At 42.6% G+C, this 18,620-nt stretch overlaps 1 protein-coding gene across 8 annotated transcripts in view; it reads left to right on the forward strand.

Annotated features, from left to right (window-relative positions):
• The window catches only part of RAPGEF2 (Rap guanine nucleotide exchange factor 2), a 225,689-nt gene that overhangs the window by 150,895 nt on the left and 56,174 nt on the right, over positions 1 to 18,620 (forward strand). For all 8 annotated transcript variants that reach the window (XM_066631661.1, XM_066631663.1, XM_066631659.1 and 5 more), the window contains one exon: positions 13,809 to 13,940. In XM_066631661.1, the coding sequence (XP_066487758.1) occupies positions 13,809 to 13,940 (132 nt within the window). The remainder of the gene's footprint in view (positions 1 to 13,808; positions 13,941 to 18,620) is intronic.

Raw genomic sequence — 18,620 nt, forward strand, 5'->3', positions numbered from 1 at the left:
ATATTTTTCCCCAATGTCTCACTTGGTTAGGAAGGGAATTGAATGGCCTTGAAATAGTAGCCTATAAGATGGATAACAACCATCTGTTATCCCCAATCTTAGCATTATTGTTCACCTGCCAACTTTCAGTTATTCTAGAAATTAATATTGTTATACAGATTTTTGTAATTGCATTAAGCAATAACAGTAGCTGGACTAAACTGAAGCCACATGTTTCATTAATCCAATACCACTTTGTATAAAGTATGATGTTTAGGACAATGGAAATCTGCTCATCACAGGGCTGTTTCCATTTTTGTTGTAACAGTACATATTCCGATAACATGCTGCCATGTAACTTGGAATTTTTAGGTTCAGCTTCTCATTCCATGTGAAATGCACTAAGAACATAAGAACAACCCCACTGGATCAGGCCATAGGCCCATCTAGTCCAGCGTCCTGTATCTCACAGCGGCCCCATCAAATGCCCCGGGGAACACACCTGATAACAAGAGACCTGCATCCTGGTGCCCTCCCTTGCATCTGGCATAGCCCATTTCTAAAATCAGGAGGTTGCACATACACATCATGGCGTGTAACCCGTAATGGACTTTTCCTCCAGAAACTTGTTCAATCCCCTTTTAAAGGCATCCAGGCCAGATGCCATCACCACATCCTGTGGCAAGGAGTTCCACAGACCAACCACACGCTGAGTAAAGAAATATTTTCTCTTGTCTGTTCTACTCTTCTAATACTCAATTTTAGTGGATGTCCCCTGGTTCTGGTGTTATGTGAGCATGTAAAGAGCATCTCCCTATCCACTCTGTCCATCCCCTGCATAATTTTGTATGTCTCAATCATGTCCCCCCTCAGGCGTCTCTTTTCTAGGCTGAAGAGGCCCAAACGCCATAGCCTTTCCACATAAGGAAGGTGCCCCAGCCCAGCAATCATCTTAGTTGCCCTCTTTTGCACCTTTTCCATTTCCACTATATCCTTTTTGAGATGCGGTGACCAGAACTGGACACAATACTCCAGGTGTGACCTTACCATTGATTTGTACAACGGCTTTATAATATTAGCTGTTTTGTTCTCAATAGCTTTTCTAATGATCCCAAGCATAGAATTGGCCTTCTTTACTGCCACCGCACATTGGGTCGACACTTTCATCGACTTGTCCACTACCACCCCAAGATCTCTCTCCTGATCTGCCACAGACAGCTCAGAACCCATTAGCCTATATGTGAAGTTTTGAATTTTTGCTCCAATGTGCATGACTTTACACTTACTGACATTGAAGCGCATCTGCCATTTTGCTGCCCATTCTGCCAGTTTGGAGAGATCCTTCTGGAGCTCCTCACAATCACTTCTGGTCTTCACCACTCGGAAAAGTTTGGTGTTGTCTGCAAACTTAGCCACCTCACTGCTCACCCCTGTCTCCAGGTCATTTATGAAGAGGTTGAAAAGCACTGGTCCCAGGACAGATCCTTGGGGCATACCGCTTTTCACCTCTCTCCATTGTGAAAATTGCCCATTGACACCCACTTACTGTTTCCAGGTCTCAATCCAGTAGAGGACCTGCCCTCTAATTCCCTGACTGTGGAGCTTTTTCAGTAGCCTTGGTGAGGGACCGTGTCGAACGCCTTCTGAAAGTCCAGATATATCATGTCCACGGGTTCTCCCGCATCCACATGCCTGTTGACCTTTTCAAAGAATTCTATAAGGTTCGTGAGGCAAGACTTACCCTTACAGAAGCCATGCTGATTCTCCCTCAGCAAGGCTTGTTCGTCTATGTGTTTTGAGATTCTGTCTTTGATGAGGCATTCCAGCATCTTACCCGGTATAGATGTTAGGCTGACTGGCCTGCAGTTTCCTGGGTCCCCCCACTTTCCCTTTTTAAAGATCGGTGTGACATTTGCCAATCCTCTGGCACCGTGGTCATTTTGAGGGACAAGTTACATATTTTAGTCAAGAGATCAGCAACTTCATTCTTCAATTCCTTAATAACTCTTGGGTGGATGCCATCAGGGCCCGGTGACTAATTGATCTTTAATTTATCAATGTGGTCTGAAACATCTTGTCTTTTAACCTCTATCTGACTTAATTCCTTGGTCAGGAGGGGTCGTTTGGCCAGCAGTATCTGCCCGAGGTCTTCTGCCGTGAAGACAGATGCAAAGAACTCATTCAATTTCTCTGCCATCTCTAAGTCTCCTTTTGTTTCCCCTTTCCCTCCCTCAGCATCCAGAGGGCCAACCGCTTCTCTGGCGGGTTTCCTGCTTCTAACATATTTGAAGAAGCTTTTATTATTCCCCTTAATGCTGCTGGCCATGTGTTCCTCATAGTCTCTCTTGGCCCTCCCGTATCACCTTCTTACATTTCTTTTGCCACAGTTTATGTTCCTTTTTATTCTCCTCATTAGGGCAAAACTTCCATTTACGGAAGGAAGCTTCCTTGCCCTTTACGGTCTCTCTAACTTGACTGGTTAGCCATGCGGGCACCCTCCTGGACTTAGTCGAGCCCTTCTTCCTTTGCAATATACACTTCTGCTGGGCCTCTATTACTGTTGATTTGAGCAGCCTCCATGCTCTCTGTAGAGACTGGACTCTTTTTACCTTACCTTTCAACCACCTTCTAACCAGCCTCCTCATCTGAGGGAAGTCCGCCTGTTGGGTTTTTGTGAGAATTGCCTGGTATTCTTCCCCCAACTTGCATGTCAAAACAGATCGCAGCATGATCACTGTTCCTCAAAGGCTCAGTAACATTGACATTTCTAACCAGGTTCTGAGTACCACATAATATTAAATCCAGAGTCACCTGTCCTCTGGTGGGCTCCATGACTAGGTGCTCTAAGGCACAGTCATTTAGCATGTCACGGAATCCAGTCTCCTTTTCGTGACCAGAACACAAACTGACCCAGTCAATATGAGGATAATTGAAGTCCCCCATGATTACAACCCTGTCCCTCCTTGTCACCTCCCTGATCTGTTTCCTCATTTCAAGGTCCCCTTCCAATTTCTGGTCTGGAGGACGATAGTACGCCCCCATATTACTTCACTCCTCAGGCCTGGTAATTTAGCCCATAGAGATTCTATGGAGTTGGACCCACCTTCAGTCTCTACTTTGCTGGATTCTATCCCTTCCTTAACATAAATGGCCACCCCACCTCCAACACGCCCCTCCCTGTCCTTCCTGTAGAATTTATAGCCCGGGATTGCGGTATCCCACTGATTCTCCACATTCCACCAGGTTTCCATTATGCCCACTATGTCCATGTATTCCCTTGTCACCAGACATTCCAGTTCTCCCATCTTTGCTCGGAGACTTCGGGCATTCGCGTAAAAGCATTTGTACACGGAATGCTCCAGGATGGGCTGCTTATTAGCTCCTTTATCCCTGAATACTCTCATTTTATTTTATTTATTTTATTTATTAGATTTGTATTCTGCCTTTCTCCCTGAAGGGCACCCAAGGCAGTGCTAAACTGCCTCTCATTGTGCCAAACCGTCTATCACATCCCATCACGCTACAATTCCCAATTTCTTCTCCTACTCTGCCTTTACCTTGCTGTTCTCTAACCTCCCCATCCTCGTCCCCTAGGGATGAAGAGTCCCGAACCGGATGCCCCTCGGCTCCTGTCTGCTTTCCCCCAGGGATCAGTTTAAAAGCTGCTCTGCCACCTTTTTAATGTTATGCGCCAGCAGTCTGGTTCCATTCTGGTTCAAGTGGAATCTGTCTCTCTTGTACAGGCCCCGCTTGTCCTAAAACGTTCCCCTGTGCCTAACGAATCTAAACCCCTCCTCCCTACACCACCGTCTTATCCACGCATTGAGACCCCTGATCTCTGCCTGCCTAGCTGGCCCTGCGCGTGGAACAGGTAGCAATTCAGAGAACACTACCTTTGAGGTCCTGGCTTTCAGCTTCCTACATAATAGCCTAAATTTGGCCTCCAGGACCTCCCGGCTACACTTGCCTACGTCGTTGGTGCCGACATGCACCACAACCGCTACCTCCTCCCCAGCACTATCTACCAGCCTGTCTAGATGAGAAGTGATGTCCACAACCTTCGCACCAGGCAGACAAGTCTCCATGCAGTCCTCACATCCGTTGCAAACCCCCCTCTCTATGTTTCTAATAATTGAATTCCCCATTACAAGAAGCCCCCGACCCCCCTCCCGCCGAAGAGTATCCTGAGTGCGTTCAGATACGAGCCTATCCCCTGGAGAAGGGGTCTCTCCTAGGGAATTGTTTCCCTTCTCTCCAGGATGACGTCCTCCAGCCCTGAGACTTCTAACCCGGGCAGCTGAGGAGCTGCACACCTGAGGTTGGGACGAAACCTGATCGTCCCTGGAAGTCTCCCCATGGTCCATCTCTGCTTGCCTCTGCTTCTCCAGGTCAGCCACCGAGACTTCAAGGGAGCAGATGCGTTCCCTGAGTCAGTGGAGCTCCTTGCACTGAGGACACACCCATGACTTCTGCCCCAGAGGCATATAATCATATATGTGGCACTCGATGCAAAACACTGGATAGCCCCCACCCTGCTGCTGGCTGCCTGACTGCATAGCTTTTTTTATTTTGTTTGTTTTGTTTAGGGGTACCTAAAAACCCTACACTGGTTAGCAGCCCTCTTCTCAAGGGAAGAGAAGGGCGGTATCTGGGACCCTGGGTTCCTCGCCCTGCTGCTGAACTTGCACAGATGCTAAACTCGTGGTGCCTTACCTGGCACTTTGTTCTCGAGGCACTGGGTGTCCCAGTGGCCATGCGCGCTTCTGCAGAGAGGCTCACACAGCTGGCAGGCACTAGCTTTATACTCCTAGCTAGCTCCTCCTCCCTCCCTCCTTGCTGATTGAAAAGGGGCTGGTCTTCCCAGGTGAGATTTCCCTGAATGGGGTGCTTGGATTTGCCTAATGGGGCTCTTATCAACTCCTAAAGGTCAATTGCTATGACCTAAAGGACAATGGCTATGCTAAATTGCCCTGGCTGGGTGGGAACTGGCCCTTCTAGGTTCTTACCCTCCTGCTTCAGTTCTCTGAGGCTGGACTGTTTTTTAACCTCAAGCTGGTTTTTTATTTGAGTTTAAACTGCACTGGTTTAAGAGTTTTTTTTGACTTGGCAGAACTTACACACTAAGGTTTAAATCCTGTTTAGCCCTGCTAAAATCCTGCTTTTATTAAGTGTGCACCTCTCTCTCTCTCTCTCTCTCTCTCTCTCTCTCTCTCTCTCTCTCTCTCTCACCTAGATCTTGTGTCCTAATTTACAGAACCTTTAGATTATGTTCTAACTTCGATTAATTTTAACTTGGGTTAAGTATAGGGTTAATTTAAACCAAGTAGAAAAACTTGCTTTCCACTTTATCTTCTGTTTTATTGATTTTTCCAAGTGCCTGTACCTTGGGCTTTTACTCACAAGTAGGACTCTGCTCCTGTTCAGTGTAGACCTCTGTACGCACTTATGTATTTATTTTTATTGCCCTCACCTAGCTCCTGCGCCCCAACTTGCTGGACCTTAGAATCCTTCCCTCAGGTTAGATTAGGTGCTAACTTAGGTAAAGCTTAGGTAAAGCTAAGCTAAAGGTAAAGCTAAATTTCAATGTTGATCTAAGGTTGATTTAAGGTTAGAAGACAAAGAGTTAGAAAGAGTACACTTCCCTTCTCCTTCTCTTCCTCCTCTCCTCTTCACAACTCAGGGAGTCTTCCCTCTTCTTCTCCAAAACTCAGAGGTCCACTTGCCTTTCCCTTCTCCTCGCACAGATGCGAAACTTGCGGCGCCTTACCTGGCACTTTGTACCTGAGGCGCTTGGTGTCCCAGAGGCCACGCACGCTTCTGCATTAACTGATCAACCAGTTAATGATTGTAACTCTAACAAAAGCAAGAAAGAACTAATATAGTAGTCAAAGAACTTGGCGGTTAGAGTGTTTGGAGATCTCCAAGGAGTAGCCAAAAAATGTTGCTCATAAAATCTACTTCTGGATAAAACCCTGTTCTGTAAAAGAGAGAAAGTTCATGTACTCTGCAGGCTCATCTAGAAAATTATCCATAGACAAGATGTAATTCCAGTGAGACTCTTTTTTTAATCTGCTATACAATCTACGGCTTTTGTGGCCGATATCGCTATTGTTGCAATTAAAATTATCTGAAATTTTTGACTCTGTTCTGAAATTATTTGTTCATGAAATTCAGCATGGGATTCACTTTAGCATGTACTGCTTCCCATGCTGACCCAGCAACACCAGAATGCCTGGGCCATGTGGGAAGAACCACAGTTCCGTTTTACGTCAAAGTCTTTTATCTTGGGAATTGGAGCAGTGCTGGTGAGAATTCACAGTATGAATTATTCCCATATGATCTAGATCTCTGCACTAATGGAGTTTGAGAGGTGCATGTATTGCAGAATTTATATTCCCTAAAAGTAGTGTGAAAAGAGCCCTACCTAAGCATAACTTTCCCTGCTGTTCTCCCACACCCAAATCTCACCTGCTATTCATTTCCCAATGTTAAAAAATAGCAATTTTATGACAATAACTGTGGTGTATTTTAGATTAATTATTCACACAAGTGAAGAAATAATTGATGTATGTTTGGTATTCCTGCATTCAACACTTCTATAATAATGACTTCGTATTAAAAGTGACTTTCTAGGAAAAAAAATGAAGCAGAAGATATATTAAATAATTTCCCTTGTCCTTGAAATTTATTTGTCTTTGTATCTGAACTTGGTTGAGCTGTGTCAGCAATCCATATGATTCTCCATAAGGTCACTCAGAAATGATGAATAACAGACCATTTCACCTTCTCGTTCACATTTGCTTCATCTAAGGGGGATAAAGGATTATTTCCTACAACTTCTCATTGGAATACTGGTGAACTTGGAACATTGTGACATTTATTCATAAACAAATAAAAGCAGATTTCCCCAAATCATCAATATTGTTTATTTTTGACTCTTGTTCACTTCTGTTCAGCTTTAGCATATCAGTAAAATAATCTGAAACTGTAAAATGAATTTATTAAAGTGATATGTATGAACTCATGTTTTACTTTTCCTCAAGAATACTTTAGTCTTTTTTCTTTATGCCCCCCCTCCCCATGGGTGAAACATTGAGAGGAAAAATAACTTGCTGATGTTCATCCCACGCCTTCATTAGAAATTTTAATTGTAATAAGTAAAAAGGACTAACACAGAGATTCTATGTTTAACAGCAGTGTTCAATATTATTTTACCTGCATACATCTTTGGTATTATAGAAATGAGAGCAGTGCTGATTTTCAGAAGAATGTATATACTTTAGGGAAAAATCTTGAAAGTGACTTGCTGTAGTATCCAAAAGGGCAGACATCAAAACACTGAGCCTAAATTTTATTATTAATTTTAAAAGAAACTAGGCATATGACACAGGCATAGAATATTTTCCATCTATTTAATATTTGCCACTTAAGTAGAGCAGTAGCAGTTGTTCTTCATTAGAGAGTAAGTAATGTTGATACATGTGTATGTATGGAGGAATGCAGTTAGTGTTATATAATGTACTGGAGCTCAACTTTCCAATATTATCTGATAAATCGACATAAATAAAGTCTCTCTTGAATCTGCAATGTCTTGGTGTTGTATTACTCTTTCTACCTACAATTTAATAACCTACCATTTTTTAAAGACGTTTTATAAAATGTTTCCCCCCCCCCAAAAGAAGGTTGTTGGGTTTGTGTTTTTTTTTTTTTTTTTGCTGTATTAATAGATTAGAATTATTAAATGCTGATGTAGCTTTAATTGGTGAATGAGGTGCAGACTTTGAGTAGCATTCACAGTTTCCCTTCCTCTGGAATAAGAGTCTTGCTTCAGATGAAGGAGAACTATGAGTGCTACCAGTGAGTCTCTGCAAGAAGAACAGTATAATGTTTCCAATTCTTAGGGTCATAAAATCAGAAGAGGATAAGAACATATGTTCCTTTTAAGATTTTTTAAAAGATAGACATTTCACAACTTTAAAATGCAACTTTCTGGTTTTTTGTAAAACTGGAAGTTGCATTTTTGGTCCATTCTGAGGGCTGCAAAGGTCACAAGCAGACACATGCAACCTCTGCAGGGCTCAGAAGACCCCCTGGAGTTGAGGGGAGCACAGCTCCCCTTGCCTCCAGATGGCAGGAGTGTCCCTGGTATCTGCAGTTTCAGGTATCTCCGGGTGGAGTGGGGGTTTCTGGAATGGACCCCTGTATTTCACCCAGGCTTCCGTTGATTCTGAGACCATAACACAGTGGTACTCAAAGTGGCGGGTTGCAACTCACTATTGGAAGTTAAAAAGGGCTATTTCCCCTTAGGGGAGTGACCCATGAATGGGTGCCCTGGTGGCACTGCAGTGATTGTGATGCCACGGGGATCCAGGAGCTTGTCTCCCTACCGGGTGGGGGGGTTCTGCGGGTCTCTGTTTTGTTTGTTTTTTTGTGCAAAAATTGGAAGTGTGCTCTGACCTGCAGATTGGAGTGATACTAAGCTTTGGGGAGACCTGCAGAGGGGGCTGTGAGCCTCTGGGACCCTCTCCTAAGCCCGCAGACTGTCCAGGTAGGGAGACGAGCCCCTGGGTCCCACTGTGCCATGATAGCTGCAGCGCCATCAGGGCACATCCCCCTAGTTTCCACTCCTGCCAAAACTTCCCAGCGGTTCTGGAACTCCCAGAGAGTTTGAGAACCACTGCCATAACAGATACTGGTAAAGTGGTGTCCTCTTATAATTAGTAGTGGGAGAGCAACTGTACCTCTTCACCCCAGCACAGCATCTTCTCAGGTGGCTGCTGCTGTTGTCTCTTTTGCACCTCTTATTGGCACATAAATATTCTGAACAATAATGGCATTCTTAAAAACATACAGATATGGCATGTTATATTTCTGTGCATTGCACTATGTGTGAGATTATGTATATCTTCTAACATGCATAGCATATTGGAGTTGGGAGTAGCCTTGAATGTCATCAAATTTAACGACTAATTAGTGCAAGCATCTGCTACAGCATTCCTGACAGGTGGTTGAAAACTTCAAACAAGGAAGAGCCCATCACTGCATAAGGCAAACTAATACAATGCTGGTCAGCTCTTTAGAGTTAGGAACTTCTTCCTCGTGTCTAATGTAAATCTGTAGTTCCAACCCACTTTTTGTAGTCCTGCCATCAGGAACCACAAACAATAAGTCCTCCCCTTCTTCTGTAAATTCTGTAAATTGGTCGTTTTGATACTTGAAGGTGCCTATTGTATCTTCCCTTGCCCTTCTCTTATCTAGGCTAAGCCTACAAAGCTCTTTTGACCCTTCTTCATAGAACTGTTGCCAGAGCTTTCACTGTCTTAATTGGTCTTCTCAGAACCGCTTGCAATTTATCAACATTCTTCTTAAAATGTGATGCCCAAAAATGGGTGCTGTATTCTTGCTGAGGTCTGACTAGTATATAATAGGGTGGAGCTGTTCTTGTGATCTATGCTCTCTGCCTCTGTTAATGCAGCTCAACTTTACATTAGGGTGTGGGGTTTTGTGTGTGTGTGTGTTTTGTTTTGCAGCTGTCTCACACTGCCTGGATGTGTTCAGCTTGTGGTCCACTAAGGCACCTAGATCCTTGGTGTTTTTTGCTGAGTCAGATCTCGGATTTGACATTTGTCTCTATTATATTTTTATTTTATTATGGGCTCAATGATTGTGCCTGTCTAGACCATGCAATTATTTAGTAAGTAATTTCTTATTAAGCAAGTTCAATTTTATATGGAATTCACACAGAGTGTTACATGTAAATAAGCAAAACCAAGCAGGGTTTTTAAAGTGTTGTCATGCTCTACTGGACAGATACTTTTAGTGGGTGATTTTTTTTAATAGTTGGAGAATGCTCTAAGACAGTGGTTCCCAACCTTTAGGAGCTCGGACCACTAAGGCAAAATTTGGAGACGGCGGGGACCACATGCCCCACCCTCACACACAAAGAATACAATTAAATTTGTAATACATAAGAAGATTATTTAATAATTAATATGATGGTTGTGCTTGCATTTGCTTCACTAGCTGTGAAAGTCTTGGGTTTACATGGAATACTTGGAACAAAAAATAATTCCCCCCCAACTCAGAGATTTTCATACCCACCCAATTCAATCCAGTCTCTTTTCCCCCACACCAGACCACATTACGCACAGCCCTTGCCTCTTTTAAGTGTGGAAAAACACCTCAAAAAGGGAGAGGGTAAGTGCAAGGGGATTATAGACAAGTCATGCAAGGTAGTTAAATGAGCCAAGAAAAAGTGCACACATCCCTCCACAGTTCCTTTTGTTACACAGCTCTGGCCCTGCTCCCCCCACTTGTGAGTCCAGAGTCCTTAGGAAAGTGTTCAACACGATTTAGGCAGGTCGGTCCTGAAGGAGAAGCACCAGCTGAGAGCGACATCTCAGAATGGCTGCTGCATGTCTCAGGAAGAAATGTCCTTTTGGTGTGCACTGCAAGGTCTTTAGCGGGGGAAAGCCTCTCTTCACTTCCTGTTCCAATTGCTGTCATGCTCTAGCTGTGGACTACTTTGGTTGGAGCCAAGAGAGTGTGAGCAAGCCTTTAGGTAGGCTGCAGCCACAAAACAACAGCTGCCTACTCTGCCATTAGTCTGTGAAACTCCTTTCCCCAAGATGTGATGATGGTGTCTAGACTAGATTCCATTTAAAAGGGGATTGGAGAAATTTCTGGCGTCCATCACAGCCACAGTGTGACTAACAGCCCCATTCTAGGCATGTCTACTCAGAAGTAAGTCCCATTGTAGTCAATGAGGCTTACTCCAAGGTAAACATGCATAGGATTGCAATCTGAGGAGATAGGGGAACTGGCCAAGTGTGGGGTGGTGGAGGGCTCCCCATGGACAAAGCTGCTGCTGCTCTCTTGAGGAGGAAAAGTCAGGGGTTACACCTGCTGTACTTGGCTACGGTGGTGCCTGTTCTGCAACTTCTGGGATTGCTTCTCCCCAGGTGGGCAGCTTGCAGTAAGACAGCAGAGATGCTGCCTGTTTCCCTCTCCAAAAGGGGTGCTAAAACCTGGTTGCCTGGATCCCTTGCTCCACCCCATGGCGTTAGAAGAACACATCCAGGGGGCCCAATCCTGCCAACTGGGGAGGGGGTTCCAGGGCTGGGGGTTGAGCATGTTGTTTCTCCCCTCTCCTGCTGCCACACTGCCTCCAACTCCCTTCCTCTGTATTCCCTGGCCAGCTGGAGTCTGCACTCCCAGGGAAATCACATCCAGAGAAACCCACTCCCAGCCAGCTGGCCAGCCACTCTCCCCCCCCCCCCCGCCAGCCAGCCAGCCTTGCCTTTGGGAGCCTGCTCCTTCTCCTCCTCTTCCTCATTACTTCTATTCCTCCCCCTTCTCAGGCCCCCTCCTCCTCTGCCCCGCCCGCCCAAAAAAGGGACTTCCCAGGCTGGCTGGAGTCCTGATCTGACTCCTGAGAAACCAGGCTGCCAGGGCTCACCTGAAGGCACAGAGTCAAGGAATGGAGGCAGTAGGTGGCAGGGCACCTCTCTTCTGCATGCAGCTGAGCCACAAGGCATGCACCTTACAAGGTGCCTGTGCTTCACTTTTTTGCTTGTTTGGGCACTGACAGACAAGGAGGGAAGGGAGGTGGAGGGGAGAGGTAGGAGATGGAGAAATGCTATGCTCTGATTGGCTCTGAGCCGCTCTGATTGGCTGCTGGTGCTGCAGAGGCTTTTTTCTGCCTGGGCATTTTTTTCTTTTTTCACCAGAGACGCTGCAGACCACCTGGGGGGACGCTGCGGAACACCAGTGGTCTGTGGACCATGGGTTGGAAACTCTAGCTCTAAGAGGACAGTAGGGACTTTATTTAAGCTCTGAGTTTTTAAGAACCCTTTGACATATCGAAGGAAGACCTAGGCTGCCAAAGCATGCGCTCATTAATATACTGTTGGCCAACAGTTGTTTCTGCTGCAACATATCACTCCTAATACCAGATGAATCTGTGTGGGCTACATGGAGCTATGATCTTCAGTGGTACCTGATAGCTTCTTTGGAAAATGTAATTATGGTACAGGGCAATCAGTTTCATGTGGTTCTTAAAAGATTACCAGGAGTGTAAATGGCATTATGTGCAGAAATGATATTGACATGACATGTGCCAAATGATTCCTGGATTGTTTAAAAACTGAGTTCTTCTCACTTAATCTCTTCAGTTGTTAGCATCACTTTGAGTGTCAGTGAGCTTTCTGTACCTTAAAACCTTGATAAGGGGAGGAGGAGTGAAGAATTGCCTATTAGTATTTTGTGAGCGAGGCATGTCAGTCATTAGAGTGTCTTATTTTATAGCCAATCTAAGAATGTTGGTGTTGGAAGGAAATGGGAAAGGGGGGGACGGATGAACGAATTCTCTTGTTAATCTTGATAAAAATAAAATTTTGGAAGAGAATGAATCAATCTATATTGATTTTAAAAAAATATATATCAAGGCATGAGCAGAGAGGGAAAGCGTGCATTGGTATTGTCCTAATAGTCTTTGAGCCAGATATGATGCATCCAGCACTTATCTGCCTCATTCCCATATAAGGTGAAAGATTGTCTATCTTAAAGGGGAATTAATACTTGGAAGAGGACCGCCAGCCTCTTTCATCATTTGCACCTTCCTTCTCCTTGGTCCTTCCATCTGTTCTCTGTTCCTAAGTTGTAGTATCTGAGCCTGGAACAGAAACAGTTGCTGAAACAAAGGGAAAAAGAAAAGTGTCATGGAGGAAAGGATTCATCACCCTTCATGTGTGCTCCTTTTACTGGTTAAGAATGTTACTGTTCTGTGTACTGTATTGTAGGTTTATGAATTGGGCTGTACTATGTCAACAAGACAGACAGGGTATGAAATAAACTCTTATCCACTACTATTGCCCTAAAAAGGTTCTAATAGAAGGAACAGGTTAGGGGTGCAAAGCATTCTTTAAACCTCTCCCCAGCAAATCACTAATAAGCATCTCCTAATAAGTTCATAAGAAGGAGTTTTCAAGAGTGTACATTACATTTGCACGTGACTACAGATTTATATGATTAGGAACTTCTGGAAGTGTGCTGATGACAGGAGTTTTTGACTTGGGCCTGAAAAGACAGGATATAGTGAACCTAGTTGACTAACAGGTTCAGACTGAGCAGTGAAGGCTTAGATAAAGAAAGGATTTTATTACTCATTTGTTACTTCAACTTACTACTTACAAAAATTAGTACAAACACCCACACAACTATGGAACATAGCAATTTGGAGAACTCACATTGTCCATTAATGCCCTGTGATTTTCTTCAGAAGAGAAATTTCTGAGTTCTATTCTTTGTTTTAATACAATTTCTGTTACTGACATGTAGCATGATGTATGGCTTTGCTTTTGTATTTGCATCCTGCAAGTCGACAGCTTACTCTACTACTGTTATAATTGGTTTTATAATCATAGAAGCATCAGGAAAGCTGGAGACCTATGAAACCCTATTTTGCACAAAGCCCTTGCATTTAAGCATTAACAGGTGTTCCTTTCACAACAGCTATGGCCATAAACACGCTCATGGTAACTCCCACTGATTTCCTTAGAGACCATCTATGTGGCTCCATTGGGAATTGCTCATGAGTAAGTGCACATTGAAGGATTTGTTTCCAGTATTTATATAACTGTTGCATTTAAAACAGTTTAGTAATATTTAATGTTCTCCACAATTTTTAAAAAAATTTAAATCTACCTTAATAAATGTTGGATAGTTTTAGTATTGCAGAAAGATGTATACTGTTTTAATAAATTAAATGTTTTGTGAAGTGTGTGCCATGATACACATTTTAATTATGTCTTTTCTGCCTCCATCTACAGCTTCCTGCAGATTTCACAAAACTGCACCTCACTGACAGTCTCCACCCACAGGTGACCCACGTTTCATCTAGTCATTCAGGATGTAGCATCACTAGTGACTCTGGAAGCAGCAGCCTATCTGATATTTACCAGGTATGATAGTGAGCCATACTAAGAGTAAAAATTCTATGCTTTGAAATGGGAAACTGGCAAACATGGTGTGTGGGGTTTTTCAGTTCAGCTGCCAGAATTTAATTCCCCTGTTGCTTTGCCTAGTTCCATAATCTACAGAAATATAAATCCAGCTACATTCCTTTCTCTGTTATAATTCTATACATTTAAATTTTTCTTTTAACAATAGAGCAATTTGATTCTGGTTCATTTTTAAATGTTAGCATAACCTTAAAAGTCGGATATCTTTTAGCCTGTGATAATTTTTGGGTCACATCCAAACTAATGCTTTTGCAAATGATAGTGTACCCTATTGGAGGGTTCCCTCTGAGGATAGAAACAGCATTTTGTATGTGTAAAGGGCCCCTTTCAGTCATGTGAGGGCCTTTTGCTCAAGTAGAACTCTCCTATTCTTTGGGGAGGACTTGAATACTGAATACACTTTCATTCACAGAAGCATTACTCTGAATGTGAGCCTCTACTGTACAGTCCTATATTGGAAATAAATTCCACTGTGTTCAGTTGGGCTTTCTCTTAGGTAAGCTTGTTTAGGATTGCAGCCTTGGAGACCTACTTTTTAGCTTGCTTAATAGAGAATTTGTTTACTTTTGGTAATTAGTCATTTGGCAGAAATTTGAACAACATGATTATGATAATGAAGGAAGTGGGGGGAAAACACTACTGCTGTCTGCTTATTCTTTGTAACCCGAATACCATTCTTTCTCAGTGGGCTATCATGCATATAAGTGGAGGACAGACTTTCCAGATAATCACAGTTGTGACTTGTTTCTGATGCAGGGATTCATTTTAACTTTACAACTTGGCACTCATTCTCAATGTGCATGCACACTAAATTTCTAACCTTCTATAATCTGTTTTTAACAAGATTTAGAGCATAAGGGCAAATAAGTAGCATGTTAAATGATACAGGTGTATCAGAGGTTGCCAAACAGGGGTGTCATGACTCCTCAGCTAGGGAAGCCCTGTTTCTGCCTCCTTAAGGGGCAGGGCTATTGTGAAGGCAGCAGTGTGATTGCCATGATCAAACCCAGGGACAAAAGGGTTTTTTTATTCTCGCCCTGGCAGTGCTGGCCTTCCAGAGGGTGTGGGGAGCCTATAGGACCCCTCTGTAGGGCTCCCTGCGCCACAGAATATCTGAAAATAAACCAGGAAGTAGTTATTTTTAGCTGTTCTGAGGCACAGGGAGCCCGGTAGAGTGGTACGCAGGCTCCCTGCACCCTCCGTAGGGCTGGCACTGCCCTCTGCCTTTGCCCCTTCCCCACAAGTAATTATAGTCGTTATTCCCAGAGAGTTCATTCACAGAAGCATTACTCTGGATGTGACCCTTTTTTGTACAATCCTATCTTGGAAGTAAATTCCACTGTGTTCAGTTGGGCTTTTTCTCAGGTAAAAGAGTTTGGGAAACAATGGGGTACATAATACCTAAACAGTGCCATAAAGGAGGAGGAAAACTGTTATCTTTAGGGGATTTGTGCACTTAAGAGATATACCAGTAGGTTGAAATTCATTTTATATATGAAAAATAGATATAGTATATCTATTTGTATATCTATTAGCTGTAGACCAGCGATTCCTAAACTGTGGGTCAGGAGCCACTGGTGGGTCTCGACCTGATTTTTGGTGGGTTGCCAAAGGGTGATGGAATATCAGATAACTAATTGCCTCAAGTCCTGAGGTGATTTCAAAATCTGATACTGTAGGTGCTAATTACCCTGCAAAGAGCTCAGCTCCTGAAGTTTGCAAGATAGTTGCTAATTGCAAGCATGTACAAATCTAGGGAGATAAATGTTGAGAGTCTTTTTTTGGTTATTATTACTAATATAGAAAGAAATAATATTTTTATTTATTTATTTATTTATCTATCTCCTTTTAAAAAATCTGGTAAACCGAGGTAGGTCCTGATAGAGTGTCTTTTTTTTATTTTAAAAAAAGTGAGTTCTGGTGTTAAAAAGTTTGGGAACTACTGATATTAAAGACTATTCTGTTAATATAATCAATTCTACTAGATATTAGATTTGTTCTATTAGATACAGAAATATACCAGAAATTGGACTACGTTAGAAATACCTAAGGTGGGTATGTTGAGTATGCGTTGCCTAGGGAATCTGTTGTTTCCGATTGTTAGGTGGTTTTAAAAATGGAGTGTGCAACCACTGAATGAGTTTTAACAGATCTTTACTGTTTCTTCAGATTCTTAACCTTCTTGTTTCGTCTTGGACAGCATATGTCAGAATGTTTAGTCTGAATATTGGGGAAGATTTTAGTTGTTTGTTCAAATTTGTATTTTTTGGTTCTCAGAGGGGTCCTCAGGTCAACTCACAAGCAAATGAAACCATCAAACCAAAACAGTGTGAAAATAAATAAATAAAACAAATATGACTTACAAAGGCAAAGTTGTTTGTTTTTTGTTTTTTTTGTTTTTGTTTTTTTTGTTTTTTGTAGGATGATTGGCTGTAATCTGCTGGAAAAATGGGGAATGGAAGGCTTCCATTTTGGCTATTGAAAATAGGTTTTTTTATCAGTAATTTATAATCAAAGATTAATTAAATTGAGAAACATTTTAGTATCTGCTCTAATGCACATTTGTAAGGGAAACTTTAGGGCAGACTCATGTCTAAGTTTCTCACGCAGGAGAGAAGGACTAAGGAAGGTGATCAGGCTTGCCCAATCCTTACCCCTAAGAGGATCTCTTTCCTCAGTTGGGAAGCAACTGTTCCAGTCAGTGAAGTTCAATCAGAGAACATTTATTTGTTATAGCATGTTGGAATAGAAGCTCTATAATAGAAGCTTTCTGGTCCCCAGCCTACAGGGCAGGCCCTTAAAGTCTGCTGCTCAGTCTGGATGCAGGAAAAAATGCACAGATGATGTAGAAGCAGAAGATGCAGGCGCAAAGTAGCCCCTTTCATCCTCTAGGTTCCATTTTTTATCCCCTTGGTTGGGGCAGAGGACCATTCAGTTTTCCCATGGACTGTCCTCAGGGACCCTCTTCTCCTCTCAGGTCTGGGGTCATCTTGACTGGAATTTTTTACTTCCCTGATGTCTAGGTTTTGGATGGTGAGATTATTCTCTTCTTTGGATGGTGCCATAGTGCCTTCTGATCAAAGGCCTGTTGGCAAGGGGAGCATCATAGGTTATGAGCCTCTCCTTAGGCATGCCCTTGGTTTGCAGGCAGCAGTTTGTGAGAAGTCTCTGATCTTCTTTGATGTTTTTGCATCTGTGGGGCCCGTTTTCACTAATGAGCTTGGTGAGCATATTAAGAATAAGTTCCTGAAACTGCATTCTGGAAACAGCGACTATCTCTGACATATAGCACCTAGTGATTAGTTTCTAGCATGCAGTCCCCTACTTTTTATTTCTTTATCTGACTAATTGGAGGAAACTGGTAGTTGATATTGCCACCATCCAAAGTCAAGGAGCCCAGGCAGAAAGAGGCCACCTTGGAAAATCCCCTCTTCCAAGTGAACAGAGGGCCCCCAAGTCCTGGGAGACTTTCCCTGAAAAACTGCAACATTAAACAATAGCAGACAGTTGAATAGATATGGCAGTCCTGCTCCCTTCTGAGTTAACTTGAACTTAGCTTATTAGACTGGATTAGTCTTTGTGAGGTGTTCACAGCCCCCTTGGCTATGACTCTCACTTCTTTAAAGAAAGCAATGATGAGACATCTCTTGAAGAAACCCAGTGTTGGTCCCTGGTGATTCAAGTAACACAAGATTTCAAAGCAATGTTTTGGAATCATTTTTAATCATATTTTTAGTTGTATGCTGCTTTGGGTGCAGTGTTAGTGATAGTGGGGATGTTCATAAGCAAAAAGAAAAAAGCTAGTTATAATGCTAGGGACCTAGTGTTCTTTTAATCTGCTTTAGTGTTGGAAGAATTGTACAAGTGGTTGTGGGGTGTGTGTGTGTGTTAGTTTCCAAAAAAAAAAAAAAAAAAAAAAAGGAGAAGAGGGTATAAACCTGAGATCAGCACACACTGATGCTTGTCTTAAGCAGTTTTATTTTCCTCCTGTGCTGTCTCTTGCAACATTTCACTTTCAGCAAAGCAGTTTTTTGAGCAGCAATAAGTCCTTCATGAACAATTAAATTGTCAGCGACCAGTGGTATGCAGATAGTTCTGATGTTTGACATGCACTTTGAAAATCATCCTGTTTGATTTATATGCTGGAGAGGGGGTATATTGGCCTTCTGGCTCTACTGGTTTTTTTTAAAGTACTGTAACCACGGTCGATATTTGTAAAGATAATCTCTGATCTTACAGACCCAGGAATATAAGGACATCAAAGATTAGAACGGAGATTCCAACAAGGGTTTGAGAGCTAGACAATAGTACAGTTGGCAGGGCAGGGCATAAATTCTATACCCTGACCCTGAAAAATTGTAATAAGTAAAATATTACATTTTTTAAAAAATTCAAAGGCATGCCTCACAAATAATGATTCTAGCAATATTACATATTTCATTCTAGCAAGTATTTCTTGCCCTAAATGGATTCTTCTTTCACATGTAGCACATGACATACAAATTTAGAAACAGCATTAATATTTAAATAGGAATATTCTCAGATTATTGCCAAAAGCATCTCAAGATTCAGCTTCATGACTTATTCAAATCAAAAAAGATATACAAATGTATTTCCACT

Source organism: Tiliqua scincoides, chromosome 6 (genome assembly GCF_035046505.1).
Source record: "Tiliqua scincoides isolate rTilSci1 chromosome 6, rTilSci1.hap2, whole genome shotgun sequence".
Classification (NCBI taxonomy): Eukaryota; Metazoa; Chordata; class Lepidosauria; order Squamata; family Scincidae; genus Tiliqua; species Tiliqua scincoides.